The sequence below is a fragment of the Osmerus eperlanus genome, chromosome 12 (assembly GCF_963692335.1).
Source record: "Osmerus eperlanus chromosome 12, fOsmEpe2.1, whole genome shotgun sequence".
In the NCBI taxonomy this organism is placed as follows: Eukaryota; Metazoa; Chordata; class Actinopteri; order Osmeriformes; family Osmeridae; genus Osmerus; species Osmerus eperlanus.
The window spans coordinates 15,899,417-15,924,663 of record NC_085029.1 but is presented as its reverse complement, the minus strand read 5'-3'; the positions used below and the strand labels follow the sequence as shown (position 1 = coordinate 15,924,663).

The 25,247-nt window shown below is 52.2% G+C and overlaps 1 protein-coding gene across 1 annotated transcript in view; it reads right to left on the bottom strand.

Annotated features, from left to right (window-relative positions):
- Positions 1–24,948, bottom strand: part of capn15 (calpain 15) — a 38,390-nt gene extending 13,442 nt beyond the window's left edge. Inside the window, exons 1-3 of the mRNA XM_062475694.1 lie at positions 24,237–24,948; positions 8,350–9,976; positions 2,111–2,319 (exon numbers count right to left, since the gene is read on the bottom strand). Coding sequence (XP_062331678.1) covers positions 2,111–2,319; positions 8,350–9,976; positions 24,237–24,415 — 2,015 coding nt within the window. The 5' untranslated portion in view covers positions 24,416–24,948. The remainder of the gene's footprint in view (positions 1–2,110; positions 2,320–8,349; positions 9,977–24,236) is intronic.
- Between the last annotated feature and the right edge of the window lie 299 nt (positions 24,949–25,247).

Here is a 25,247-nt window from a genome sequence, read left to right as displayed (position 1 = left end):
TCACACACACTCTCACCCTCACACACACTCTCACCCTCACCCTCACACACACTCTCACCCTCACACACACTCTCACCCTCACCCTCACACACACTCTCACCCTCACACACACTCTCACCCTCACCCTCACACACACTCTCACCCTCACCCTCACACACACTCTCACCCTCACCCTCACACACACTCTCACCCTCACACACTCTCACCCTCACCCTCACACACACTCTCACCCTCACACACACTCTCACCCTCACCCTCACACACACTCTCACCCTCACCCTCACACACACTCTCACCCTCACACACCCTCTCACCCTCACCCTCACACACACTCTCAGCCTCACACACACTCTCACCCTCACCCTCACACACACTCTCACCCTCACACACACTCTCACCCTCACACACACTCTCACCCTCACCCTCACACACACTCTCACCCTCACACACACTCTCACCCTCACACACACTCTCACCCTCACCCTCACTCACACTCTCACCCTCACACACACTCTCACCCTCACCCTCACACACACTCTCACACACACTCTCACCCTCACACACACTCTCACCCTCACACACACTCTCACCCTCACACACACCCTCACCCTCACACACACCCTCACCCTCACACACACCCTCACCCTCACACTCTCACCCTCACACACACTCTCACCCTCACACACACTCTCACCCTCACACACACTCTCACCCTCACACACACTCTCACCCTCACACACACTCTCACCCTCACACACACTCTCACCCTCACACACACTCTCACACACCCCTGCTGCAGCCTACATCCCTGTTTCCAAGCAGACGTGTATTAATAGAGCCATCCCATCTGCTTCAGGGAGCGATGAGCAGTGGCGAGCTGGCCATTTAGACCAATGAAAATCCAATCACATAAAATAATCTAATCAAAATCAAATTACTTTGGAGCCAAACGAGAGAGCGGCGGACTAGGACGTCTCTCTCAGCTCCAGGTCAGCAGGTGATTGGCCCATATGCACTGAGACATGTGTTTTCATTGGCAGTGGGACTTACGGACCTAATGTTGAGTGTGTGTGTGTGTGTGGGGTGGGAGGAGGGGAGGGATTCAAAGATGGAAATGTGGGTTACATCCTGTCATGAGTGAGAGCGAGTGTGCAGTTCGAGCTCTGGGGAGGGTTATTTTTGAGAGGCTGCAGCGTGTGTGTGTGAGAGTGTGTGTGTGTGTGAGAGTGTGTGTGTGAGTTAGGGCGAAAGGAATTGAGGGAGTAAAAAGAGACAAATAAAACAGAGTGAAAGCAGAGAGAGAAAAAAAGGGGGAAGAGGAGAATCAGTGAACAGTGTGAGAGTCAGAGGATGTTCTTCTGTGAGTGTGTGTGTGAGAGAGTGTGTGCGTGTGAGAGTGTGTGTGTGTGAGAGTGTGTGTGTGTGTGCTTCAGGGAGACAGAGTGCGTGTCTAACAGAGGGTGACTAAACACATCCAAGGACGTCCAAAACAAGGGCGTGCAGATAAAGCCTGAGTCCAGACCTACATTCTCATGAATAATCCTCCAGTCACGAGCTGCATCTCTACATCTGGCTGCTCTCCCTCCCTCCCTCCCTCCCTCCCTCTCTCTCTCTCTCCCTCCCTCCCTCCCTCCCTGCCTGCGAGTTTATCTCTTCACTTCTCAGTGATGAACTGAACAGGCCAGTACAGCTCGGTTTTCAAAAGGTCAGTTTTCTCCCTCCCTCCCTCTCTCCCCCTCCCCCTCTCTCCCCCTCTCTCCCCCTCTCTCCCCCTCTCTCCCGCCTCTCTCTCGCCTCTCTCCCCTCTCTCTCCCCTCTCTCTGTCTCCCTCTCTCATTTATCCTAGTGACTTTGAGAAGAGACTTTATGAATCACCTGTACAACACTACACTAGTTTCTGAGGGGCTTTTTAGTGAGTGGGTCCAGGCAAATATCAATGCGCACACACACACACACACACACACACACACACACACACACACACACACACACACACACACACACACACACACACACACACACACACACACACACACACACACACACACACACACACACACACACACACACACACACACACACACAGAAATATTAGTGTATGGTATCTCACCAGCAGTTTCCCAGAAGCCCTTGCAGGATGTCCGAGGGCCGCGGCGTGCGAAAGACCGACCATTTCACTCCCCGGTCTTTGAAGTTGTTGCAGTTGATCTCATGGGGGCGGAGCCACTTCTTGATTCGCTGTTGCACGCTGTCTCCCTCGGGAAAGCCAACCGAACGAGGGCCTGGAGGAAAACTGTCGTCTACGAAGTTCACCACATTCTAAAGAAAGAGGGAGGGGGGGGGGGGGTGGGTGAGAGAGAGAGAAGGTGAAGAGAGGAAAGAGAGAGGGAGAAGGAGAGGAAAGAGAGAGAGAAAGACAGGAGAGAGGAAAGAGAGAGGGAGAAGGAGAGGAAAGAGAGATGGAGAAAGACAGGAGAGAGGAAAGAGAGAGGGAGAAGGAGAGGAAAGAGAGATGGAGAAAGACAGGAGAGAGGAAAGAGAGAGGGAGAAGGAGAGGAAAGACAAACACTTCATTAGCCTCATATTCCGAGAGAGACAGCATTTTCAGTAGAGATTTCATGGTGCCTACAGGGGAGGCATCCACAGTTCACTCAACAACAACATTCAACAGAGAGGTTAGGAAAGTTCCAGAACATACTAAACCACAGAATACACACAAGCAGAGCGAACATCACGTGACTCCCAGACGTGTCGAAACAGATACATCTATATACAGGCTTTCTCTCTCAAACATTTCATCAGACGCCGCCCTCCCAGGCTGCTGTGTGGTTAACTTTCAGACAGATGCTGATTCAGGGCCCTCCAGGCCACAGGAGGAGGTTCAGCAGGCGAGGCAGAACAGGAACAGACACTTGCCTCCGGGAACGCCCCCCCTGCTGCTAGCATGTTAGCATATTAGCACGCAAGGATGCCCTCGGCGCTCCACCCAGCCAGACGCCGCGCGTGGCGCCGCGTGATGTCACACCCCTGGAGCCCGCCCGCCAGGCCTCTCCGGAGCCCGCCCAGAAGCACTGATCCAGCCATCAAACAAGCTCATTACAGACGCTGGAAATCAAACTTCAACAGTGGAACTGATAACTGTGTACACCCTGTTGGCACCTTATCTAGCCTCTAGCCTGTGCCCTATGAGGGTGCCAAGCCCCCCCCCCCCCTCGCCTAGCAACAATAACAGATGAGACACCCCATCACACAGTAAGTGGGGGGGGGGGGGGGGGTGATTGATTCGCCACCCTTCCCACAATCCACTTCTGTCAGCCCAGCGGCATGCCAGCCAGCCAATCAACCGGCGAGCCACTTAAGCACCCTTCCCCAATCACAAGCAGAGCAGGTGGGGGCTGAGACGAGCTGAGTGGTCCTGTGTCGAACCTTAACCCTAACCTCCCTGGGGGGCTGAGACCTTTCACAACCCTAACCTCCCTGGGGGGCTGAGACCTTTCACAACCCTAACCTCCCTGGGGGGCTGAGACCTTTCACAACCCTAACCTCCCTGGGGGGCTGAGACCTTTCACAACCCTAACCTCCCTACAGAGTACCATGAGACTGCAGGGCCTGGGCCTGGAAATATGGTCAAAACATGCTTCAAATCTGCTTCTCACACACACACACACACACACACACACACACACACACACACACACACACACACACACACACACACACACACACACACACACACACACACACACACACACACACACACACACGAGTGGCAGTGAGTAACTCAATGCTGGGTCTTAGCCAGCGCCTGAACACGCCTCAACAGTCACACACTCAAGGCTATACAGCACCAGTCAGGCTGACAGCACAGCACCAACCAGGCTGACAACACAGCACAGCTCTCCTCTGCACACATCCCTCTGGAAGACTGCCTGCATACAGGCCTCTGAATGGACCTTACAGGCTGACAGAGACAGAAATAGAAAGACAGAGAGTGGTAGAAAGAGAGAAGAAAGAAGGAAAAAGAAGCAGAGAGAGAGAGAGAGAGACATAGAGAGAGAGAGAGAGAGAGTGAGTATGTGAATGGCACTTCCTGCAACGCTACAGTAAACCTATTGATCATGGTAAACATGCTGATGGACAGATATGGAACCAGGGTGACAGGGACACTAAGTGAAGGCCTGTCACACACACACACACACACACACACAACCCACTTCCAGCAGGTCCCAGTGAGGCGTGTGTCCATGTGGTCAGACGAGAGCTGGGACAGGCAGCTGGAAACAAACAAGGAGAGATAAAGATAATCTATATGTTCCAGTGGACAGCAGACACTCGCAGAGAGACTTCCTGCTGAGTGGAAACTGGAAGCGAGGTTTCCCCCTGCTGAGCTGGGTCAGGTCACCTCGAGGGCCAGGGAGGGGGGGGATGGGGGTGGGGCTAGGTAGAACCACTGGACCGGGACACATGATAAGGGGTGATGGTGTTTGTTGCTGAGGATATTCAGGGTTTGTCGTCGAAGTGAGCGACACACAGCAACACAAACAAGCGGTGCTGGTATCCAGGAAGAAGCGTGCCCTGGGGGGGTGCCATTCCTAGCGAGTGACACACTTTCTTCACAGCAGCTCTGTAATCGAAGGCAGCGGGAGCAGGAAGTGATGTAGCGATCGGGCCTTTAAGCCGCAGGGAGCCTCTCTACAGGAAGTGAGAGCGTGCCGGGGCTGGGAGGTGTCGACCCTGTCCTCTGAACGCAGCGTCACAGACAGCTGTCCCAAAAGAGATGGACTGGGACAGCTTGCTCAGTGACTTCGCTCCAGTCCCCCCGCCCCTCGCCCGCCCCTCGCCCGCCCCTCGCCCGCCCACCAGACTGGGGCGTCTGCCTCCCGCTGCTATTCCTACTGATTACATTTGCTGTAGGGGAGCTGGTAATTGCTGCTTCTCTTCTCTGGTAGCATCGCTATTAATAGGCCCCAGCCCCGGGTTCACCTTAGCATGCACAGCAGAGAACAGGGAGGGAGGAGGGGAGGGAGGGAGGACAGGAGTAGTGTAGCGTGGAGGAAAGATGAAGGGCGGGTGTTGTGTGTGTGTGCGTGCGTTCTGGTCATGGTGAGAGAGGGAAGGAGTCAATCGAGGAGAGCAGAGGACAACAGAGTGGATGATGAAGAGAGGGAAGGAGAAAGAGCAAAACGTCAATACTGTTTGGAAAGGGCAGTGGAGAGGAGAGGGAGAGACTACAATGAGTTTTCAGGGAGGAAGAGAGAGTGGAGAGGCTATCGCTAACATCCTACCAGTACGATAGCTCTTTCAGGTGAACTGGCCACGCAGCAACAAGGCATAATAATACATCACAGAGCTGGGGTATAGAGCTGTGGTTAGACATAGTACTGGTGCTGGGGTATATAGCTGTGGTTAGACATAGTACTGCTGAGATGACAGTTCAGCTCTCAGCGTTACGAAGGCAGCCACTAATCTCCCGCGAACACTTCCGACACGTCCTGTGGAGTCTTAAACACGGCGTTCTGGCAGCTGTTCCGTCTGCTCGGAGCGTTGCCGAGGACAACCGCACACAGACCCACGGTGGAAACTTCTCCTGACAGAACACGAAGCAGATTCTTTTCCACTTTGTCACAGTACCCATAATCCACTGGGACGGGCCCCTGGATGCACTCGCTCAAACTCGCGTTGCCATGGGAGACGTCACGGAGGGAACACGACTGTTCCGACACAGAACCAAACCGGCTATTATGATTCTGCTGAGGAAAAGCCCTCTGCTGACCTCTCGCTCTCTAAGTATTAGAGGCAGGCCGCTGGAGTGGCGACAGAAACATCACTCTTTATTAGGTGTCTCTACCAGGAGATCAGGTTGTAATTACAAAAGGCTAATTAGGTTTTCTCCATATAAATCTTTAAAAAAAACCCTCATTAATTCACACAGACTGACATTTAAATGCCGCCTAATGAAAATTAATCGTTTCTTGATGTGGGTCAACATCATTATGGTTAAAATAACAAAGCTTCTGTTGGGCGGATTGAGAACTTTGACGTCTCCTTCATGAGTTAACGACTTAGCTAAATTGAAATATTAAAGTTTACTCTGAGAAATTAAAAGTGGGTCGACTCTGTGACTTTGTTATTAAGAAAAAAACACGTCAATTTGTCATCTTTTGAACAGCGAGACACGGACATCTCTGCTCCGTCCTGAGGGTACGGGACCATGGGAGGTGACCAGAGCAGAACCACTGATGACCATCAACAACATGCCACTGACCACATCTGCACAGCCACACTACACAGCTGCTGAATATTCTTTTTGTGTTTAGTCCATCTTACTACAGGGACACACACTTTCAGTTTGCAAAGTGACTAGTCACCACACAAGGACACACTGTCTCAGAGGTGCATCAAGGGGACAAACACTCCCATCCAACAACAAAAATCTACTTATAAACTGAGAGAGAGAGAGAGAGAGAGAGAGAGAGAGAGAGAGAGAGAGAGAGAGAGGAGGGAGAGAGAGAGAGAGAGAGGGAGAGAGAGGGAGGGAGAGGGAGGGAGAGAGAGGGAGGGAGAGAGGGATAGAGGGACAGAGAGGGAGAGCAGAGAAGCAGACATCAGAGCCTATTAGCATCTCTTGGCAAGCGTCTCTGAAATTAGGCAGATAGGGGGACCAGGCAGACTGCCGTGGGCAGAGAGGGAGAGAAAGGGAGGGAGAGGTGGGGGAGAGAGGGAGAGGTGGGGGAGAGAGGGAGCATTGTGCTTTACAAATGCCTGCAACCTTTTATCCATCTAAAGCAACCAGTGATGCAGCGATACTTCTCTCTGGGACTCGTGTTGGGCCGGTATCACACTGTAAACACTCGCACTTGGTCTGCGTCGAGATTTAATGCTTCCAATTACGAGTACAATAACGTATAATGCCATAGCCTGTAAACCTGCCACGGAACTGGCAGCTTAGCTAATTCCAGCGCAGATAATGCCAGAGAGTCCTGGAGAAGCAACGCAGTCCGATTCCCTGCTTCGGCTTCCACAGCTCAGAAACCTCTAACTAGTTGAGAGAGAACGACTCTTCAGTGCTACTTCTCAAGTTGTTGATGAGGAAACAGAAGAAACAGACTTACACATGAGAGCAGAAATGCTTCTCTTTATTAAAAGATCTTCCCCATGTTCCCTAATCTTCATCTTCACCATGTTCCCTAATCTTCATCTTCACCATGTTTACTCAGCCAAGCTAGATAAGCTATGTACTGGCCTTGTAGTGAGTCTAAACATTACTACGTTTTGATTTATTAAAACAAATTGTGACTAATGTAATGTGCCATATGCAAGACAAGCTATGGCTCTCAAACGAAAAACACTGTATAATCTGACTATTTTTCCTAAAAGTAGTCAGAAGGAGATCAACCAAATATGGTCTACACAGCCTTAATGTAAACTGTAGCGTCTAAACTAAACTGTAGTGTCTAAACTAAACTGTAGTGTCTAAACTAAACAGTAGTGTCTAAACGGAGTCAGGTGGCTGAGCGGTTAGGGAATTGGGCTAGTAATCTAAAGGTTGCTGTTTCGATTCCCGGCTGTGCAAAATGACGTTGTGTCCTTGGGCAAGGCACTTCACCCTACTTGCCTCGGGGGAATGTCCCTGTACTTACTGTAAGTCGCTCTGGATAAGAGCGTCTGCTAAATGACTAAATGTAAATGTAAACTAAACTGTAGTGTCTAAACTGAACGGTAGTGTCTAAACTGAACTGTAGTGTCTAAACTAAACGGTAGTGTCTAAACTAAACGGTAGTGTCTAAACTAAACGGTAGTGTCTAAACTAAACTGTAGTGTCTAAACTAAACGGTAGTGTCTAAACTAAACTGTAGTGTCTAAACTAAACGGTAGTGTCTAAACTAAACTGTAGTGTCTAAACTAAACTGTAGTGTCTAAACTAAACGGTAGTGTCTAAACTAAACTGTAGTGTCTAAACTAAACTGTAGTGTCTAAACTAAACGGTAGTGTCTAAACTAAACTGTAGTGTCTAAACTGAACTGTAGTGTCTAAACTGAACGGTAGTGTCTAAACTGAACTGTAGTGTCTAAACTGAACTGTAGTGTCTAAACTAAACGGTAGTGTCTAAACTAAACGGTAGTGTCTAAACTGAACTGTAGTGTCTAAACTAAACGGTAGTGTCTAAACTGAACGGTAGTGTCTAAACTAAACGGTAGTGTCTAAACTAAACGGTAGTGTCTAAACTGTAGTGCCAACCAGTCAGTCGGAAAAATTGAAAAGCAACATCCCACAGAAACGGCATTATTCAGGACTACACTTACTCAGGACTACATTTCCCACGGCAGGTCAGGGGCAGCCTCTTCTTACCTCTTGACAGAAGCTGACTATGTTCTCCCACAGCTCCTTGGCCTCGCCCTCGTCGTTGCGGCGGCGGGCCTCCACGTGCATGCTCTCCCTCCTCTTCAGCGGCTTGGCCACCTTGCGCAGGGTCAGGTACTGCTGCGGGGTGTGGCACGCCACGCAGTTCTTGGCCTTGACGTCGTTGAGCAGCGTGCAGGCGGGGCAGGCCCACTGGCCAGCCTTCTCCAGCAGGGCGGAGGAGGAGGTGGAGGAGGGTGAGGGGTAGACCCGAGCCAGTTTCCGTGCCTTGTGTCCTGAGGAGGAGGAGGAGCAGGAGCAGGGGGCGGGGCCTGGCAGGCCGCAGTGCAGGCAGGGGAGGCGGGCGGAGCCCTGCTGCTCCTGGAAGCCGTGCAGCTTGGACGAGCCGCAGGCGGAGCACTTGGGCGCCCCTGTGTGGTTGCGCAGGGTACACTTGGAGCAGGCCCAGGTGCTGAAGTCCGGGCTGGAGGGGCTGGCCGGCGTGAAGCGCACCGTCTCACAGCCCACCAGGTCGATGATGTCGGCGCCCGCCCGCGACGAACGGCACGCCTCGCACTTGGACGCCCCGCCCAGGTTGGCGAGCGAGCAGCCGGGGCACTTCCAGGTGGGCGCCGTGGCGACGGGCGGCGTGGCGACGGGGCCCGGGCCGTGGCCCTGGTCCTCCTCCTCCAGGATGCTGAGGCGCTTGCTGGGGAAGGGAGGCTCCTGGGGCTGGGCCTGCTTGGGCTTGGGGGGTCTGAGGGGCAGCGGGGGGCAGGGCTGGGGGGGGATGCCGGCCGTGGAGGGGGAGGTGGGGCTGGGGGCGTTGGTGCCGGGGTTAGGGGTTCTCCCCGGCGGGGGCACCTCTCTCCGGCTACGGGGCACAGGGTTGTTCTGGAGGGAGGAGAAAGGGCTGAAGGGGGAGGTTAGGGGCTGGGGGGGCTCCTGGGGCTCGCAGGGCGGGGCCGGCGGCGAGTCGTCCGTTGTCAGGTCGATGAGGAGCGGGGCCCCCGCCACGTGGACTGGGAACCCCAGCACGGGCGTGCGCACCTCGGGCACCACCAGGGCCTCGGGGGGGATCTTGGGCAGCGACAGCTTCCTGGGCCCCCCGCAGGCCGAGCACGACAGCGCCACCGGCGTGTTGTGGAGCGTGCACCTGGGACACGCCCACCCCGCGTGGTGCCCCTCCGGCGCCACGCCCACCTCGCCGTTGCTCTCCGACCGGCGCATCCCCTCCTCCTTGGCGGGCAGCTGGCCGCGAGGCTCCAGGAGAACGGCCGGGCCCGCCGCGGGGCTGGGCGGCTCGGGCGGAGCAGAGGGGAGGAGGCCGTTGGAGGTGGCGGCGGGGGGTGGGGGCGGGGGGGGGGTGGGCGTGCCGGGGGAGGGGCCGAAGCCGCAGACGGAGCAGGCTCCGGAGCCCTGGGGGTTGTTGAGGGTGCAGCGGGGGCAGGCCCAGCGCTGCTCCTCGCCGCAGCTCAGACGCAGGATCTTGTTGAGGTCGGGCTTCTGCCGCGGAGCCTCGCAGATGGAGCAGCGCGGCGACGCCCCGGCGTTCAGGTAGGTGCAGCGGTCCGCACGACACCACTTCGCTGCCGGTCGCACCGCCGCCGCCATGGAGCCAGGGGAGTGGGAGTGGCTAGAGGAGAGACAGAGACACACAGAGAGAGAGACACAGAGACAGAGAGACAGAGAGAGAGACACACAGAGGAGAGAGAGAGAGACACAGAGAGAGAGACACAGAGAGAGAGACACAGAGAGAGAGAGACAACAGAGAAAGAGAGAGAGAGAGACACAGAGAAAGAGAGAGAGAGAGAGAGAGAGAGAGAGAGAGAGAGAGAGAGAGAGAGATGAGAAGAGAGAGAGAGAGAGAGAGATATTTAGACACTAAGGTAACGTTTGCACCATCACCACAGTCTTAGGAGCAGGATCCGGCTGCTGCACTGCAGGCCTCTAACACAGCAGTAGAGCACAGCACTCTAAACCCACCAGCTGAGAGAAAGAAGGGTGAAGAGGGAGAGAGAGAGAGAGAGAGAGAGTTGATAGGAACACAGAGGGAAGAGAGGAGGTGGAAAGTTAAGAGGTAGAGAAATAGATGAGAAAGAAGCAGGAGTTTAAGAAAGGGGCTGGAGAGAAAGAGGATGAGGGAGAGAAAGAGGATGAGGGAGAGAGAGAGAGAGAGAGAGAGAGAGAGAGAGAGAGAGAGAGAGAGAGAGAGAGAGAGAGAGAGAGAGAGAGAGAGAGAGAGAGAGAGAGAGAGAGAGAGAGAGAGAGAGAGAGAGAGAGAGAGAGAGAGAGAGAGAGAGAGAGAGAGAGAAGATTAGGGAGAGAGAGAGAGAGAGAAGATGAGGGAGAGAGAGAGATTAGCCAGTGCCCTGGAATCAAATCTAGCTCCTGGGGGTTTGGAGGGCAGTAAATCCATACACAATGCTCTTGTGACGAGAACTGGGGAGACAGCCGAGAGAGAGACGAGAGCACAGGGAGAGAGGGGAGAACGAGGACAACAAAGGGAAGGTCCGGAGAGAGAGAGGAGAGAGGAGAGAGGAGAGAGAGAGAGAGAGAGAGAGAGAGAGAGAGAGAGAGACAGAGAGAGAGAGAGAGAGAGAGAGAGAGAGAGTGCGACAGAATGAGTGAGAGAGAGAGTATGAGAGAGAAGGAGAGTGAGATATTGACAAAGTGGAAAGTAGAGAGCTCTCTGCTTGAGAATACAGAGCAAAGCCTCCAAGGGATGGAGGCCCAGAGAGGAAGATAGAGTAGAGGGAGAGACACAGACACACACAGAGAGAGACAAAGAGATAGAGCGAGAGACATAGACGCACACAGACAGAGACAAAGAGAGTGAGAGAGTGAGTAAGAGAGAGAGAGCAAGAGAGAGAGAGCCTTCCACTTCATGTGGCCAGCCTAGCTCATTATCCTCCCTGAATGTCAATGTTGACTGCAGGGTGAAGTTAAGGTCATGTGCCGCATATCCAGTGAATCAATGCTGCGGCTGATCCATCATAGACAGCAGTAGGTCTTCACCAGGGTGTCATCCTCTGTCAATACCGCTTATCTGGATCCTGCCTAACTCCAACCCTTAGGCAGCTACAACACTGCTCTATGCTGCTGGTGAAAGTGAGGGTGCGTGATCACTGCGGGTTTCCTTCAGAGGAAGACCTGAATTCTACTTCCTGTCCAGACCAACGCCTCCTAGCAGACACGCCACTCTACTTCCTGTCCAGACCAACGCCTCCTAGCAGACACACCATTCTACTTCCTGTCCAGACCAACGCCTCCTAGCAGACACACCATTCTACTTCCTGTCCAGACCAACGCCTCCTAGCACACAAGCCACTCTACTTCCTGTCCAGACCAACGCCTCCTAGCACACAAGCCACTCTACTTCCTGTCCAGACCAACGCCTCCTAGCAGACACGCCACTCTACATCCTGTCCAGACCAACACCTCCTAGCAGACACACCACTCTACTTCCTGTCCAGACCAACACCCCCTAGCAGACACACCACTCTACTTCCTGTCCAGACCAACACCTCCTAGCAGACACGCCACTCTACTTCCTGTCCAGACCAACGCCCCCTAGCAGACACATCACTCTACTTCCTGTCCAGACCAACACCTCCTAGCACACACACACCACTTTGTTCGGAGTAGCGAGGAGGAGGAGGGGAGGAGGAGAGAAGAGAGTAAGAGAGTGGAGGAGGGGAGGAGAGAAGAGAGCGGAGGAGGGGAGGAGGAGAGAAGAGAGGAAGAGAGTGGAGGAGGAGGTGAGGAGGAGATAAGAGAGGAAGAGAGCGGAGGAGGAGGGGAGGAGGAGAGAAGAGAGGAAGAGAGTGGAGGAGGAGGGGAGGAGGAGAGAAGAGAGGAAGAGAGCGGAGGAGAGAAAGCACTAGCCTAACCCCCACCCCCTCCTCCTCTCATAGCCGACACGTCGGCGGAGAGGGAGAGAAGGCAGGAGAGAGAGAGCCTCCTCAGATATAGTTTCTGTGTTTGTCCCCCCCTACACAACCCTGGCCACGAGTGTGGCTGGCTACAGCTCTTACTGCCCTGCTAACACGTGTTTGATGAATAATCTAGTTCTCCTGCACTCCAGAGCTGGAGATATTCTGGCGATACAGACATAACACCTCCATCTTCCTCTGTACGGCTACGCAAGAAACATGCTCTAGACGAAGGAAAAAAAGGGAAAAAAAGAAATATATATATATATATATATATTCTTGTCTTGGTTTCTGTGAAATGAAGTCTATTCTTGGAGGCAGCAGTGGAACTCTGGGTTCATCTTGGTGTGTATGACTGGAGGCCAACAAACAGTGAAAATCAATTCAGTCAATTTGTGGGAGGTTTTCTGTGATAAAGTGGGTTTTTCCAGGGCTGTGTAGCTAGTCCCTGCAGCAGGGCCAATCGGAGCCCCCTGATAGTCTCCTGAGGGTGTCGCCCACTGAGCTGGCCTCACTCCCACTCTGATACCACTCCACCATGGGTCCTGGACACATAACTGGCCTTACTTCAACTCCATTAAACCCTTTCAGACTGAACCTCAAGAGGACTTTGGAGAGACAACCTCTCCTTCTGTCCCTCTCTCCCTGCCCCCCTCCCTCCCCATACCCCTCCCCCTCTCTCCCCGCTGCTGACCCTCTGGTCCCCTGCAGTAAAGCGAGGGATGACAGAGAGGTGATGAGAGAGGAGTGACAGAGGGATGAGTGCAAATGCTGCTTCTCCTGGGTGCACTCTGTGGAGAATACGTGCGCGCGTGTGTGTGTGTGCGCGCGCAAGTACAGTGTTTCTCTCTTTTGCTGAGTGTGTGTGTGTGTGTGTGCGCGCAAGTACAATGTTTCTCTATTTTGCTGTGTGTGTGCAAGTACAGTGTTTCCCTCTTCCGCTGTGTGTGTGTGTGTGTGTGTGATCCAAGCCTGAGGTGGTGGGGGTAGGAGGATGTCCTAGTGCTTTGTGTCAGGCTCCATTAGATATCAGCTCTCCCAGGCTCTGGCTAGCCCTACACACACACACACATGTGAAACCTAACCCTCGAACACTAACAAGAATTGAAGTTAGGAAAACACACTCTCTGGAGAAACCAACAGTGAACCGGGTTAGGACATCTTAGCCCTGAAACACTAACAAACTGCTGGCTGTGTCTACTAACCCTCTCGGCTAACATACAGGGTGTTCCCTTTCGAACCCCTGTCAACGATAACAAAATCAGCCATCCATCAACACTACACTGAAGAAGAATCTTTCCTCTGGCTGAGAAGGTACTAAGATCCAATCCCATAACAACCTCCACACCTCAAAATTAAAACATGTAGAAACGCATGAGCTTGTGGACGCTCTCGGTCTCTAGGTTCACAACACACATGGGTTGTAGGAAAGGCTACGTCATAACTACATATGGTCATACAAAGCTGCTAAGCAGTGGGCTTACAATGAGCCACGGTTCATAGTTTGAGCCCTTGAATCTGGAACACCCAGATTCAAGGGCTCAGGTGACACACAGAGCCAGAAGGGGAAATAATAATATCTGTCTTTAAAACGACTGTACTAGGCTTCGCACACAACATGAGAGAAGCCACACACTGTCTGTGTGGCCACACACACACACCACTCTGATGACAGAACAATGACAACAAACCAGAGTGTGACACCTCCTGTTTTCAGACAGATCCCCCTGGCAGCCATTAGAACGGTCGTCATGCCAGCTCCGTCTCTGACAGGAGAACCAAACAGACCTGGCAGTCTTGAGAAGGCAGCTGTCTAACCAATTGATGCCGGTGCAAAGTGTTCATAAAGTCATTAAATGTTACAGGGCCACAGAGCCGGTTGTGTGCGTGTAGGGGGTCATATCAATTTTATCACCAATTTCTTATGCCCGTCATCAATGGAGAGAAGTTTATAGCTGACCAGGCTTATTATTTGGTGGGAAAACATGATTGAGGTAATGAAGAGACGGTGAACAGCCATTTGAGGCTGTGCTCTGAGGTTCTGCTTTGATAGTTTATGAAAACTGGCACAAAACACACACACACAGTCACACACACACACACACACACACACACACACACACACACACACACACACACACACACACACACACACACACACACACACACACACACACACACACACACACACACACACACACACACACACACACACACACACACACACACACACACACACACACACACAGTCACAGTCACAGTCACACACACACACAGTCACACACACACAGTCACACACACAGTCACACACACACACACACACTTCCATGCGTGTGCGTGGGCTTAGCTCTGGCCCCTTCAGCTGCTCCTCCGTGTCGCAGCCCTCTGGGCTCGGAGCCAGGAGCTCACATTAGAAACACCGCAAGACAATCGCCTCCCCTTCGCCCCTCAACCCACCCCCTTACCCGACCCCTCCCTCCCACCCCTTCCCCCCCCACCCTTGCTGCCAACACTGCACACTCCACACCTCTCTATTCACTCATGAAGTGTATCAACTGACCCCTCCGCCAATCGCAGTGAGTGTTTATGGGTAGCCACGGTAACAGGAGTTGGGAGGGGTTGTGAGGAAGGTAGAGTAAGGCCACCGAGACGAAAAGAGAGGAAGGGACGGGGGAGGGAGAGAGAGGATCCGATGAGGGATTGGGAGGGGGAGAAAAAGGAAGCCTTTAAATCAGATGGCTGAGTGGTTAGGGATTCGGGCTAGTAATCAGAAGGTTTCTAGTTCAATTCCCGGCTATGCCAACCAAATGATGTTGTGTCCTTGGGCAAGGCACTTCACCCTACTTGCCTCGGGGGGAATGTCCCTGTACTTACTGTAAGTCGCTCTGGATAAGAGCGTCTGCTAAATAACTAAATGTAAATGTAAATCAACGATGGCTGGTGGAGGCGTGGGCAAATGAAACGAACGACTGAAAAGGAAACGATAGGCTGGAGCCAGCAGGTAAGGGGGGCGCCAGGGAGAGTCAGGGCAGTGCTGAGTCAGGGGCAGTGGGTAAGGGGGGCGCCAGGGAGAGTCAGGGCAGTGCTGAGTCAGGGGCAGTGGGCAAGGGGGCGCAGGCGGAGGGGCAGAGGCGGGCAGTGCAGCAGGGCGTTATGGCTGAGACACAGGACACCCTCCTCGCCCACTGACTGGGCTCCAAATCGGGAGCGCTGGTGTGAGATCTAGTGAGCCCACTGCCGCCGGCTTCCCCCTGCCTTGCCACAAGACATTTGGCCTTGGTGCGACAGTCATTAGCGCTGCCTCTCTACGGTTGGCACACAGCCCAGTCGACTTGGAAGATGTGTTACCCCTACTGGCCACTAGGGGCAGCGTCTGTTCAGATCATTCTCAAAACAACAGAAGAGGCATCACCAGGGGATTGGGCGGTCCTTCCATAATAACAGATACTAAACAAAGTACTACTCCAATCTAGTATTAGACTGGAAAGTATTGTTTAGAAAGAGTGGCTGCTATTACACAGCTAAGCATTATTTTTCGAGAATTGTTAAGTCACCGAACACAAACCTACCTTCTCTTACCTTATAAAAATTCACTGAACGTCATCATTCTACACATTCACTCGCACTAGAATGACGGCAATTTTCTCATCACGCAATACTCAATCAATACTTTACCCTTCCTTTTCATTAGTCTACAACGTGAATGGCAGCTTTCAAATCACTACAGTAGAACAGAGGGTGCAAGATAAATGAAATTGGATACTGCTTCTTAAATTGCCAATTCCATACACCGTATTCCAGGAGAAAGAGTCGAAAATAGGTTTTGGTCTATTCTCCCAGTTCCCATTGTTCTGTGAAAACAAGATGGTGAGAAAACCTATACACAATTTCAAAGTAAATATGCACAGTGGTGGCATGCAGGATAAAGAAGAAGAAATAATTCGGTAAATAATGTAATGGCATTTCTCAGGTGTTTGTATTTGTCACAAGCAGAGATGGCAAAAGTACACACATCCTTCACTTAAGTATAAGTACAGATACACTTTAAAAAGACTCTGGTCAAAGTTGAAGTACTGACTACACCTTTTCACTCAAGTTAAAGTAAAGAAGTGTGGGTTCTGACATTAAGTAAAACGTAGCTATTACTACTACCTGTCACGCAGGTAACTGGACCTCAAATCATATTAATACGTCTCTATTTGCAGTCATGTCGACATCGCTACCCCACTCTGTCTCATCCATTACTTTTTTGAAAATACTTTTTCAAACACATTTTTCACACACAGTGGAAAAAAATAATCATAATATTGTCAGCCTTTAGAGATTGCACGGTTTCTGTGACATGTACAATGCTTTCAGGCTACATGCAGAACGTCACACTAATGACTTGATCTGTATGCTGTTTATGCACGTGCTGTATAGGTATAATTTGCCTCAGGCTAGCTCAGTAGGATAAAGGTTTTACAGCCCAGCCCACAGAGCTAAAAGCTTTCCCACATGGGCTCCAGTGTGGCTGGCTTGCTGGATTTGCTAATCATTGGCTGGATGTGCTGTTCCTAAGCCTGGCTCCCTAGGGGGCAGGTACTGCTCAATAATGCAGAAGATCCATACAGCAACAGGGCCAGGACAGGGTTGGGGCTAGGACAGGGCTGGGGCTAGGACAGGGCTGGGGCCAGGACTGAGGCTAGGGCCGGGGTTGGGGCTAGGACAGGGCTGGGGCTAGGACAGGGCTGGGGCCAGGACTGAGGCTAGGGCCGGGGTTGGGGCTAGGTCAGGGCTGGGGCTAGGACAGGGCTGGGGCCAGGACTGAGGCTAGGGCCGGGGTTGGGGCTAGGACAGGGCTGGGGCTAGGACAGGGCTGGGGCCAGGACTGAGGCTAGGGCCGGGGTTGGGGCTAGGACAGGGCTGGGGCTAGGACAGGGCTAGGGCCAGGACTGAGGCTAGGGCCGGGGTTGGGGCTAGGTCAGGGCTGGGGCTAGGTCAGGATCAGGGCTGAGATCAGGACACAGCCAGGGCAGAGGATGGGACAGAAACACTAAAATCATGTCGTTCTGAGGCCGAGGGGCAAATAAGCCGCAAGTACCATCCGCTCCTCACCAGCAGAATCTGGTGACAACAGAACAAGCGAGTCCATCAACTGGGAGACAAAAAGAATGAAAGCAACACCAGCAGTGATCCAGAGCAAAGCAAAACTGTCAGTGTTCAGAAACCAGAAGGGCAAACCATCTCAGTGCCGCCCAGTCTGCCGTGTCTCCAAGCCGACCAGGCCGACTCTCAGGTGCCCGCTGGAGCCGCGACATCCTGCTGGGCTGGGTCGGCGCCACCGCCACTAGCGCCCCAGCAGGTCGTTAGCCTGAGTTAGCATCACTTAGCGTAGCATTGTTGGAGGACACCCACAGAGTTCTGGGACCGGTATCCATGGAGACGGGCAGCTTAGCAACCATCTGCCAGAGCCACACTCAGGTTATCTTAGTTGGTTTTGGCCTCCCAGGGTTTTGAGGGCGGGGGGGGGGGGGGGGGATTTGTGAAAGTAGAAGTGTTTTCCCCCTCCACACACTTCCTGTTTCTGCAGAACTAGATGTCATCACGAGTTTATTAAGGTAACGTTTTGTTCCGCAAATTGAGTCAGTTATCAGCGTTTTTTTAAGTCGTGGATTAGATGAGGCTGGGAGGGGTGTGTACTTGCAGGTGGGAACGCATGTTCAAAGTGTGAAACATGCCCTTACAACTTCACAGCAACAGAGATAAGCACACAGTCTCCAAACCAAAGAGCCAACTGACATTTTTCAACTTTGTGGAAAATCAGACGGTAAGGCCTGGGAATGTAATCTGAGGTGTGCCTGTGGGTGCAGACACGCTCGCTGGCGTCTCGTACTGATGATGCTATCCCACTCAGTTCACCACTTCCTGAATTACGATTTCCTCGGAACTGAGATTAAAGTAACCCTTTTCACTTGAAAGTAATTTTTTCCCCTCCGAATGAAATTCCTCTTGCCCTCCCTTCCCTGCCAGTCAGAGGGGAGGTGAGGGAGGTGGGAGGGGGTTAGTCAGGACCCGAGAGCAGAGGGTGAGCTTGAGGAGCTTGTTCGGCTCCCAGTAGGTAATGAGTACTGGCACGGACATGACTCACTCGTTTTTCTGAGAAGAGTTGCTGAAGAAGACAAGTTTTTCTGGGCTCTTTATCTCCAACCTCGTCCTATTTCCCGCGTCCTATTGTAGATGATCGTGGAAGGGCAGCGTTCTGGCAGTGCGGCAAGACAAGATGAAACATAAGAGCTAACAGAGTTCCAGGAAAACTTGTTTTTTTCGTCAGTGCTGACTCAGAGCTGAGTAAAAGCAGGGACGACTCACTGTAAAAAAAAGTGTTTTTTTGCCATCACACAATCTTGTGATTCAGTAGCCTACAGTCATTCAGACACAGTGAAAAGGCTGTGGAGAGCTCTCCTCCAGCATCATGCAACCCTATCTTGACGAGACTTGAGAATGGCCAGACTGAACAGTCCTGGCACACTATACACCGGGGTGACATGATCCCAGGGGTTGGGTGACAGAACAGCTTCTGTCACGAGAGACACCTCGGGTGGGTAACCTTAGTTGGCTGACAGGAAACTGCAGTTTTACGGATAAAAGCTCTGTGACAATTGACTAAGTGATCGCAGCCCAAAGCTTTTAGGAGAGCAAAGCTTTGGTTTGTATTTATGAACTGAGAAGCGCACAAAGAAACATCTTTTCAACATGTGTCCTTGGGCCATGAAAACTCACAATCACATATCATTGAGAGACAGACAAGGAGAGGTTTTTATGCGTACCATCCAGAACGAGAATGGAACATTGTGTTGTGCTCGGAAGAAATGCAAGATGTTCTCAGAACAACCGGGGCTGTGTGTGAACACCAGGTCATGTGTGTGAACACCAGGTCATGTGTGTGAACAGGAGTCAGATGGCTGAGCGGTTAGGGAGTCGGGCTATTAATCAGAAGGTTGTTGGTTCGATTCCCGGCCGTGCCAAATGACGTTGTGTCCTTGGGCAAGGCACTTCACCCTACTTGCCTCGGGGGGAATGTCCCTGTGCTTACTGTAAGTCGCTCTGGATAAGAGCGTCTGCTAAATGACTAAATGTAAATGAACACCAGGTCTCTCTCTCTCTCTCAAGCTGTACGCAGCACCAAAAGGCCTCAAAACAAAAAGGACATAACCTTGGCCTGCTGTTGCTGATTAGAATCCCAGACCAGGCCTAACCGATATCTCCCACACTATATTATGCAGCTGGAGACCCTCTCGTTCCTGTGGCTAGGGATGTGTGGCTGGAAGAATAATACATCTAAGGTAGGGAGGACAAATATAAAAAATAAAACAAGCACCTGACCTTTGACTGTAGCCTAGGTGAATATTTCACGACCAGCGCTCATTTTTGATGGGGGAATGTGTCAGTGGGGAAGACAGCTGCAGACGCCTGAATCTTTAAACAGAGGAAACTGTCCGACTGGGTTTCAGCTGACGAGCTCCAACCAAGAAACTCCGGCAGGAGGAGACCAGCACAGAGCAGGAGGAAGAGGAGGAGGAGACCAGCACAGAGCAGGAGGAAGAGGAGGAGGAGGAAGAGGAGGAGACCAGCACAGAGCAGGAGGAAGAGGAGGAGGAGACCAGCACAGAGCAGGAGGAAGAGGAGACCAGCACAGAGCAGGAGGAAGAGGAGGAGGAGACCAGCACAGAGCAGGAGGAAGAGGAGACCAGCACAGAGCAGGAGGAAGAGGAGGAGGAGACCAGCACAGAGCAGGAGGAAGAGGAGGAGACCAGCACAGAGCAGGAGAAAGAGGAGGAGACCAGCACAGATCAGGAGGAAGAGGAGGAGACCAGCACAGAGCAGGAGGAAGAGGAGGAGACCAGCACAGAATAGGAGGAAGAGGAAGAGGAGACCAGCACAGAGCAGGAGGAAGAGGAGGAGGAGACCAGCACAGAGCAGGAGGAAGAGGAGACCAGCACAGAGCAGGAGGAAGAGGAGGAGACCAGCACAGAGCAGGAGGAAGAGTAAGAGGAGACCAGCACAGAATAGGAGGAAGAGGAGGAGGAGGAGGAGAGAAAGGAGATAAGGGTGCAGTGTGACATTAGTAGGAGGAAGAGGAGGCCGCGATGGCAGGGTTGCAGTGTGACGCAGAGCAGGAAGAGGAGGAGGAGGAGGAAGGTGGTGCAGTGTGATGCTCTGAGCTCTGACGCTCCTGGAGTGCTGGCTCCTGTGCCTGGCCGGCAGTGCTGACACAGCACCCTTCACCCAGGAAGGAATTTCTCAACCAGAGACGCCACAAACGAACGTTTATGCCCCCCTATTACCCACTGAATTCAACGCTTATTGAGAAGATCAGCTATTCGTTCGCCGCAAGCTGGTGCATTGGCTCCCGTCCACAAGTACTAAATACTGAGTACAGGAGCTGTGAGGTGTTCTGTGAGTGGTTGCATAAGGAACCCGCTCTGGTCTGTTTTCCTACGGGCCACATACGCCAAGGCGCAGAACATCGCCTCGGATTAGAACCCTTCAGCATATGTTAGGATCTCCATGGCAACAGGACAGAAAACTCTGAAATGGTATTAATTGCCTCGGGTAAAAATACTTATTTTTCCTCCACCACGCCGCCAACGGGATTGGTTTCCAGAGACAATACGGCGTGAGTGTAAGAAAGCGTGTGTGCTAAATTCATTGGGTGCGCCGGGGGAAGAGTCCTGACGCGGGTCTCTCCATCAGAGAGGGAGAGACGCTGGAGTCATTCAGACATAAACACTGGCTAGTGAGCATGTTAGCTAAATCCAAGTGGACCAGTTGTAATCCAATTAGAGGGAAAGGAGCTAGTGGAATGGAGCCAGGATAAAACACTAGCATCCATCATGGCCGGGACAGACACAGTCGCTGAGGACTCAGGGGGAACGCTGAGGAGGACGTGAGAGGAACTAAGACTTCCTTGTGCTCGGGGAAGGAACAGCCTTTGACAAACACGCACCGACTCTTTCACAACAACAGAAGAAGAAATACATGGAAAGTTTAGCTTGGTGGGTCAGTGACAAACTTCACGGTAGGTGGACTGAAACTGCGGTCTGAAGAGAGTGAGTCACTTACACCGAAAATGCTAAAATGATGACTCATGATGATGAATGATAAACGTGTCACAATTGGCTAGCCGAACAGGACTGTCCTCTGATGGAACAAGGAGAGCATCTCCGAAAGACACTTTGGATTTCAGGGTAGAATCGTGGTTGGTTACACACCTCTCTGCCCCCCAGCATGGCTCCGACAACAAACCTGTTTTTACATGTCAGGAATGCAAGTGGGCTGCCTCTAGCAAGAAAAAGAAAGACAAAAAAGAACAAAAAAATAACCCGATTCAGTCCAGCGATGCATCTCAAGGCCAGTGAGAAAAGCTCAGTCCAGGACAAACTGAAACACCTTAACACATCAGGGGTGTTTCACCCAAATGACAGTCTGCTGGCAAAACTAAAAAGGCAAAGAAAGATTGTTTCGGTTGCAGGGAAGCATGTTGGAGAACGAAACTCGATGCACAAAATCTGTCAAATTTAAGCTGAGCTCACACAAGTGTTGTTTCCATATTTCATGCTCTGTCACGGCTCAGCTGGGCTTGCCTAACCTCGTTAGACTCAGGCACTAGGGCGTGTGTCATGCTCCAAGAACCACTGAACAATGCCTCTAAAAGCTGTGTTGTCAGAGAAACTGTTAAGTGTGTGTGTGTGTGCACGCACTTACACACTCACAAAAGCAGGGTTGTGAGAGTCTGAGTGTATGCAGAGGGTGTGTGTGTGTGTGTGTGCGCGCGCTCAGCTGACTGAGGCTGAAGTCTGATTGGTGATGAAAACGGAGGCTTGTTGCTATGGGGATGCACTCGAACACAGTGGAAGAGCGTCTTCTGAAACAGTAGTGATCACTGTATGATGCAAACCTGTGCAGACAGCCGGTTGGGGTGAGTGTGTACCTCGCGCGAACAAGCGTGTGTGTGTGTGTGTGTGGGGGGGGGGGGGTGTAGACACTTATCACTACTGAAATAATGGCCCACTACAAAGCGCTCCTAATAGCCGAGAATGAATACCTTTTAACCCTCGTGCTGCCTTCGGGTCACATGACCCAAAGGTTCATAACGAACCATCGTTGTGTTTACCCAATTTTACCCAATACAAAAACAAATTAAAATAATTTTCTTTTAACCTTTGCAATGTGGGGGGTCTGAGACAGCCCAACGGTTAAAAGAAAATGCTTCACTTTGTCTTTGTATGCGGTAAATCTGTCGCAATACGACGGTGGGTCACAATGACTGATGGGTCAGAATGACCCGAAGATAACACAAGGGTTAAACTTTACAAGACTACTGTAGAGATATCAAATTAAACTGTCCTGAGCATCTCCGACTTCCTGGAAGGGTGAATCCAGAGTAAGCACTGACAAGCAGGCAGGCAGAGGTGAACAGACATGAAAGAACTACATGAAGACAATCTGAATAAATAATGACATCCATTGTAAGGTTATTTGATAGGCCTTTTGAAAATCAATAACAACCAACCGGAGCATAGGGCCCCCAGTGACTCAGCAATGCCCTCAATACTCAGGAAGAGGTCGATTGCAGCCCTCCATTCTTATTCCAGGAGAGGTGCCAGCTTAACAGAGGATGACTAAACCAACACCAAGGCCAGCAGGCAGCTTTAGCCCCGGGGCGGAGGCGAGGTCCCTGCTCTGGGATGGTGTGTGTGTGTGTGTGGAAAGACAGCCGACTGTTTCAAAAACTATGAGCTGAGGAAATAAGGCCGCTGCGTTCGGAACCAGACGTCCTGTAGCGTCTCTGACGATGAATGGTCAATGATTCGAAAGAAGGACTCGAGGACGCCGTGGGAGCGATCCAGGAAAGCTTTCACATTGTTTAAAGCGCTGAGGAGAAACTGACTGCACTCTTTTGAAAGAAGTACAAGAGACAGCCTTCTCTGGAAATGGTCCAATTGATTTATTACATGACAAGGCCTCCCCTTTACTGTGCCAACGGGATGTTGAGAGAGGGGATGGGGGGTGGAGGGGGCGGGGCGGGGGGGGATTGGTGGATTGTTGGGAGGTTTTACGGGCTACAACGTCATTAATTACCAGCGGTCAGTTTGCGAGAGGGACTCTCGCCATCTGCACAGCAGCGGCCATCTGTTATTGGACGGCACATCTCACAGAGGTCAAATGATGCCCGGTGAAGCCTGTGTTGTGTACTCAAAAACACTCAGACGATGACAGGATCTTATCGAGGGTGGGATTAGGTCGAAGTCCTACCAAAAACACTGTCACCGTGCAAGTTCATTGTCAGACGAGTTTACCTCAGGGTCTAAGAAGTGGGTTCCAATAAATCTAATAGGCTGTGCAATCCACTCAGCACTGTGGAAAACATGCAGCCTATAAGGGGGGGGGGATTTTAGATTTCAAATCCAGCTTAGCCACTTTCTGGACATCAAACAAAAACATTCAAACTGCAACTTTGATTGGATGTCAGATCTGATCTGCATTTCGTCAGACTTTTGAAGAATAGGCGGTCAGACCTACATTCAAAAGAGCTTGGTTATGTCATGCTAGGCTAAAGTTAAGACTGCCAGCACAGATTGCTAAAGATAGTGAACACTGACCAAGCACAGACAACACTCAGTCTCAAAGCACCAGACTAACAAACACCTATCACAACACCTGCACAACCCCCCTCAGACTCACTGTAAACACCCATAGTGGCACAATACACCCCCCCCCACACGCACACACACACACACACACACACCTCTCTCCCCAGTTTAGCAGTACATGGCCTAGTTCTTTCCTCACAGTGCGTCAACAGAACATGCCAGCTCGCCCCAGACATGCCCCCCGCCCCCCTCCCCCCCCGTCTCCTGGGGACGCGGGCGTGACGGCGGGAGGTGTTGTCCCCCGGTTGGCGCTGTGGGCCCTTACCTGCGCTCCCGGTGTGGCACTGGGGCCTGCTGCTGGCGTGTGATGAAGGTGGTGCCCCACACCGGGCTGCTGTGGCTGTTTCTGAGCCAGCCAATAGGAGGCGACGAAGAGTACGGCGTTCTGCGGAACCCATGGTCAGACTCCGTCTCCGCGGTGAGAGACGAGGCGGAGCTCCCCATCGCCACGACGATGGACTTTTAGGGTGGGGGGGTTAGGTTTTTTTGGGGGGGGGGTCTATATCGGCCCTTGTCTTTGCCTCTTGCCAGTATTTGTCAGAGAAGGAGACTCAGAACACATAGAGTCAGTTTGAGCGAGGGAGGCTGGGGGAAGGAGGCTGGGGGCAGGAGGCAGGAACCCGGGGGCAGGAGGCCTGGGGCAGGAGGCCTGGGGCAGGAGGCCGGGGGCAGGAGGCCCGGGGCAGGAGGCACCACAGGGACAACCCCGCTCAGGGGCTGTCAGTCATTGCAAACCTCCAGAAGACACCATTTTTCTTTCAAAAACGTCCAAAGAAACAACAATCCTCGTTCTTCACGTTCTTCAAGGGTGATCTAGGATGGCTCTGGCCCGCACACACAGCACACCGAGAGTAAACGACGGAACATGACAAGCGTCACTCAAAGGACTTGGACTCCAGGCTTGTTTCCCTCTCCGGGGTGAAGCAGGTCTTCTTGATGCTACCTCTTCCCCCACAGCTTCATGTCTGGGGCATCTCTCTGCCTGGCACTCGCAGCCAGAGAATGACACACACACACACACACAGGACAGGGGCCACCGTCACCAAACATCTCCTGGAGGCCGCTCAATGCTGAGTTCTAAGATTCGCTTTGATTTTTGAAGGGGGGGGGGGGGGGGGGGGGGTAAGGGGAATCTCCAGAATCCAGCAGAGTTGATTTGGTCATTTACAGAGCACAGGAAAGTAACTTTCAATCGCTTGCTAAAAGTATTTCTGACCGCAGTTTTCTTGTACATGGACTGAGTGCAGTAATTCTACTGGCTACGTTCTGGCATACT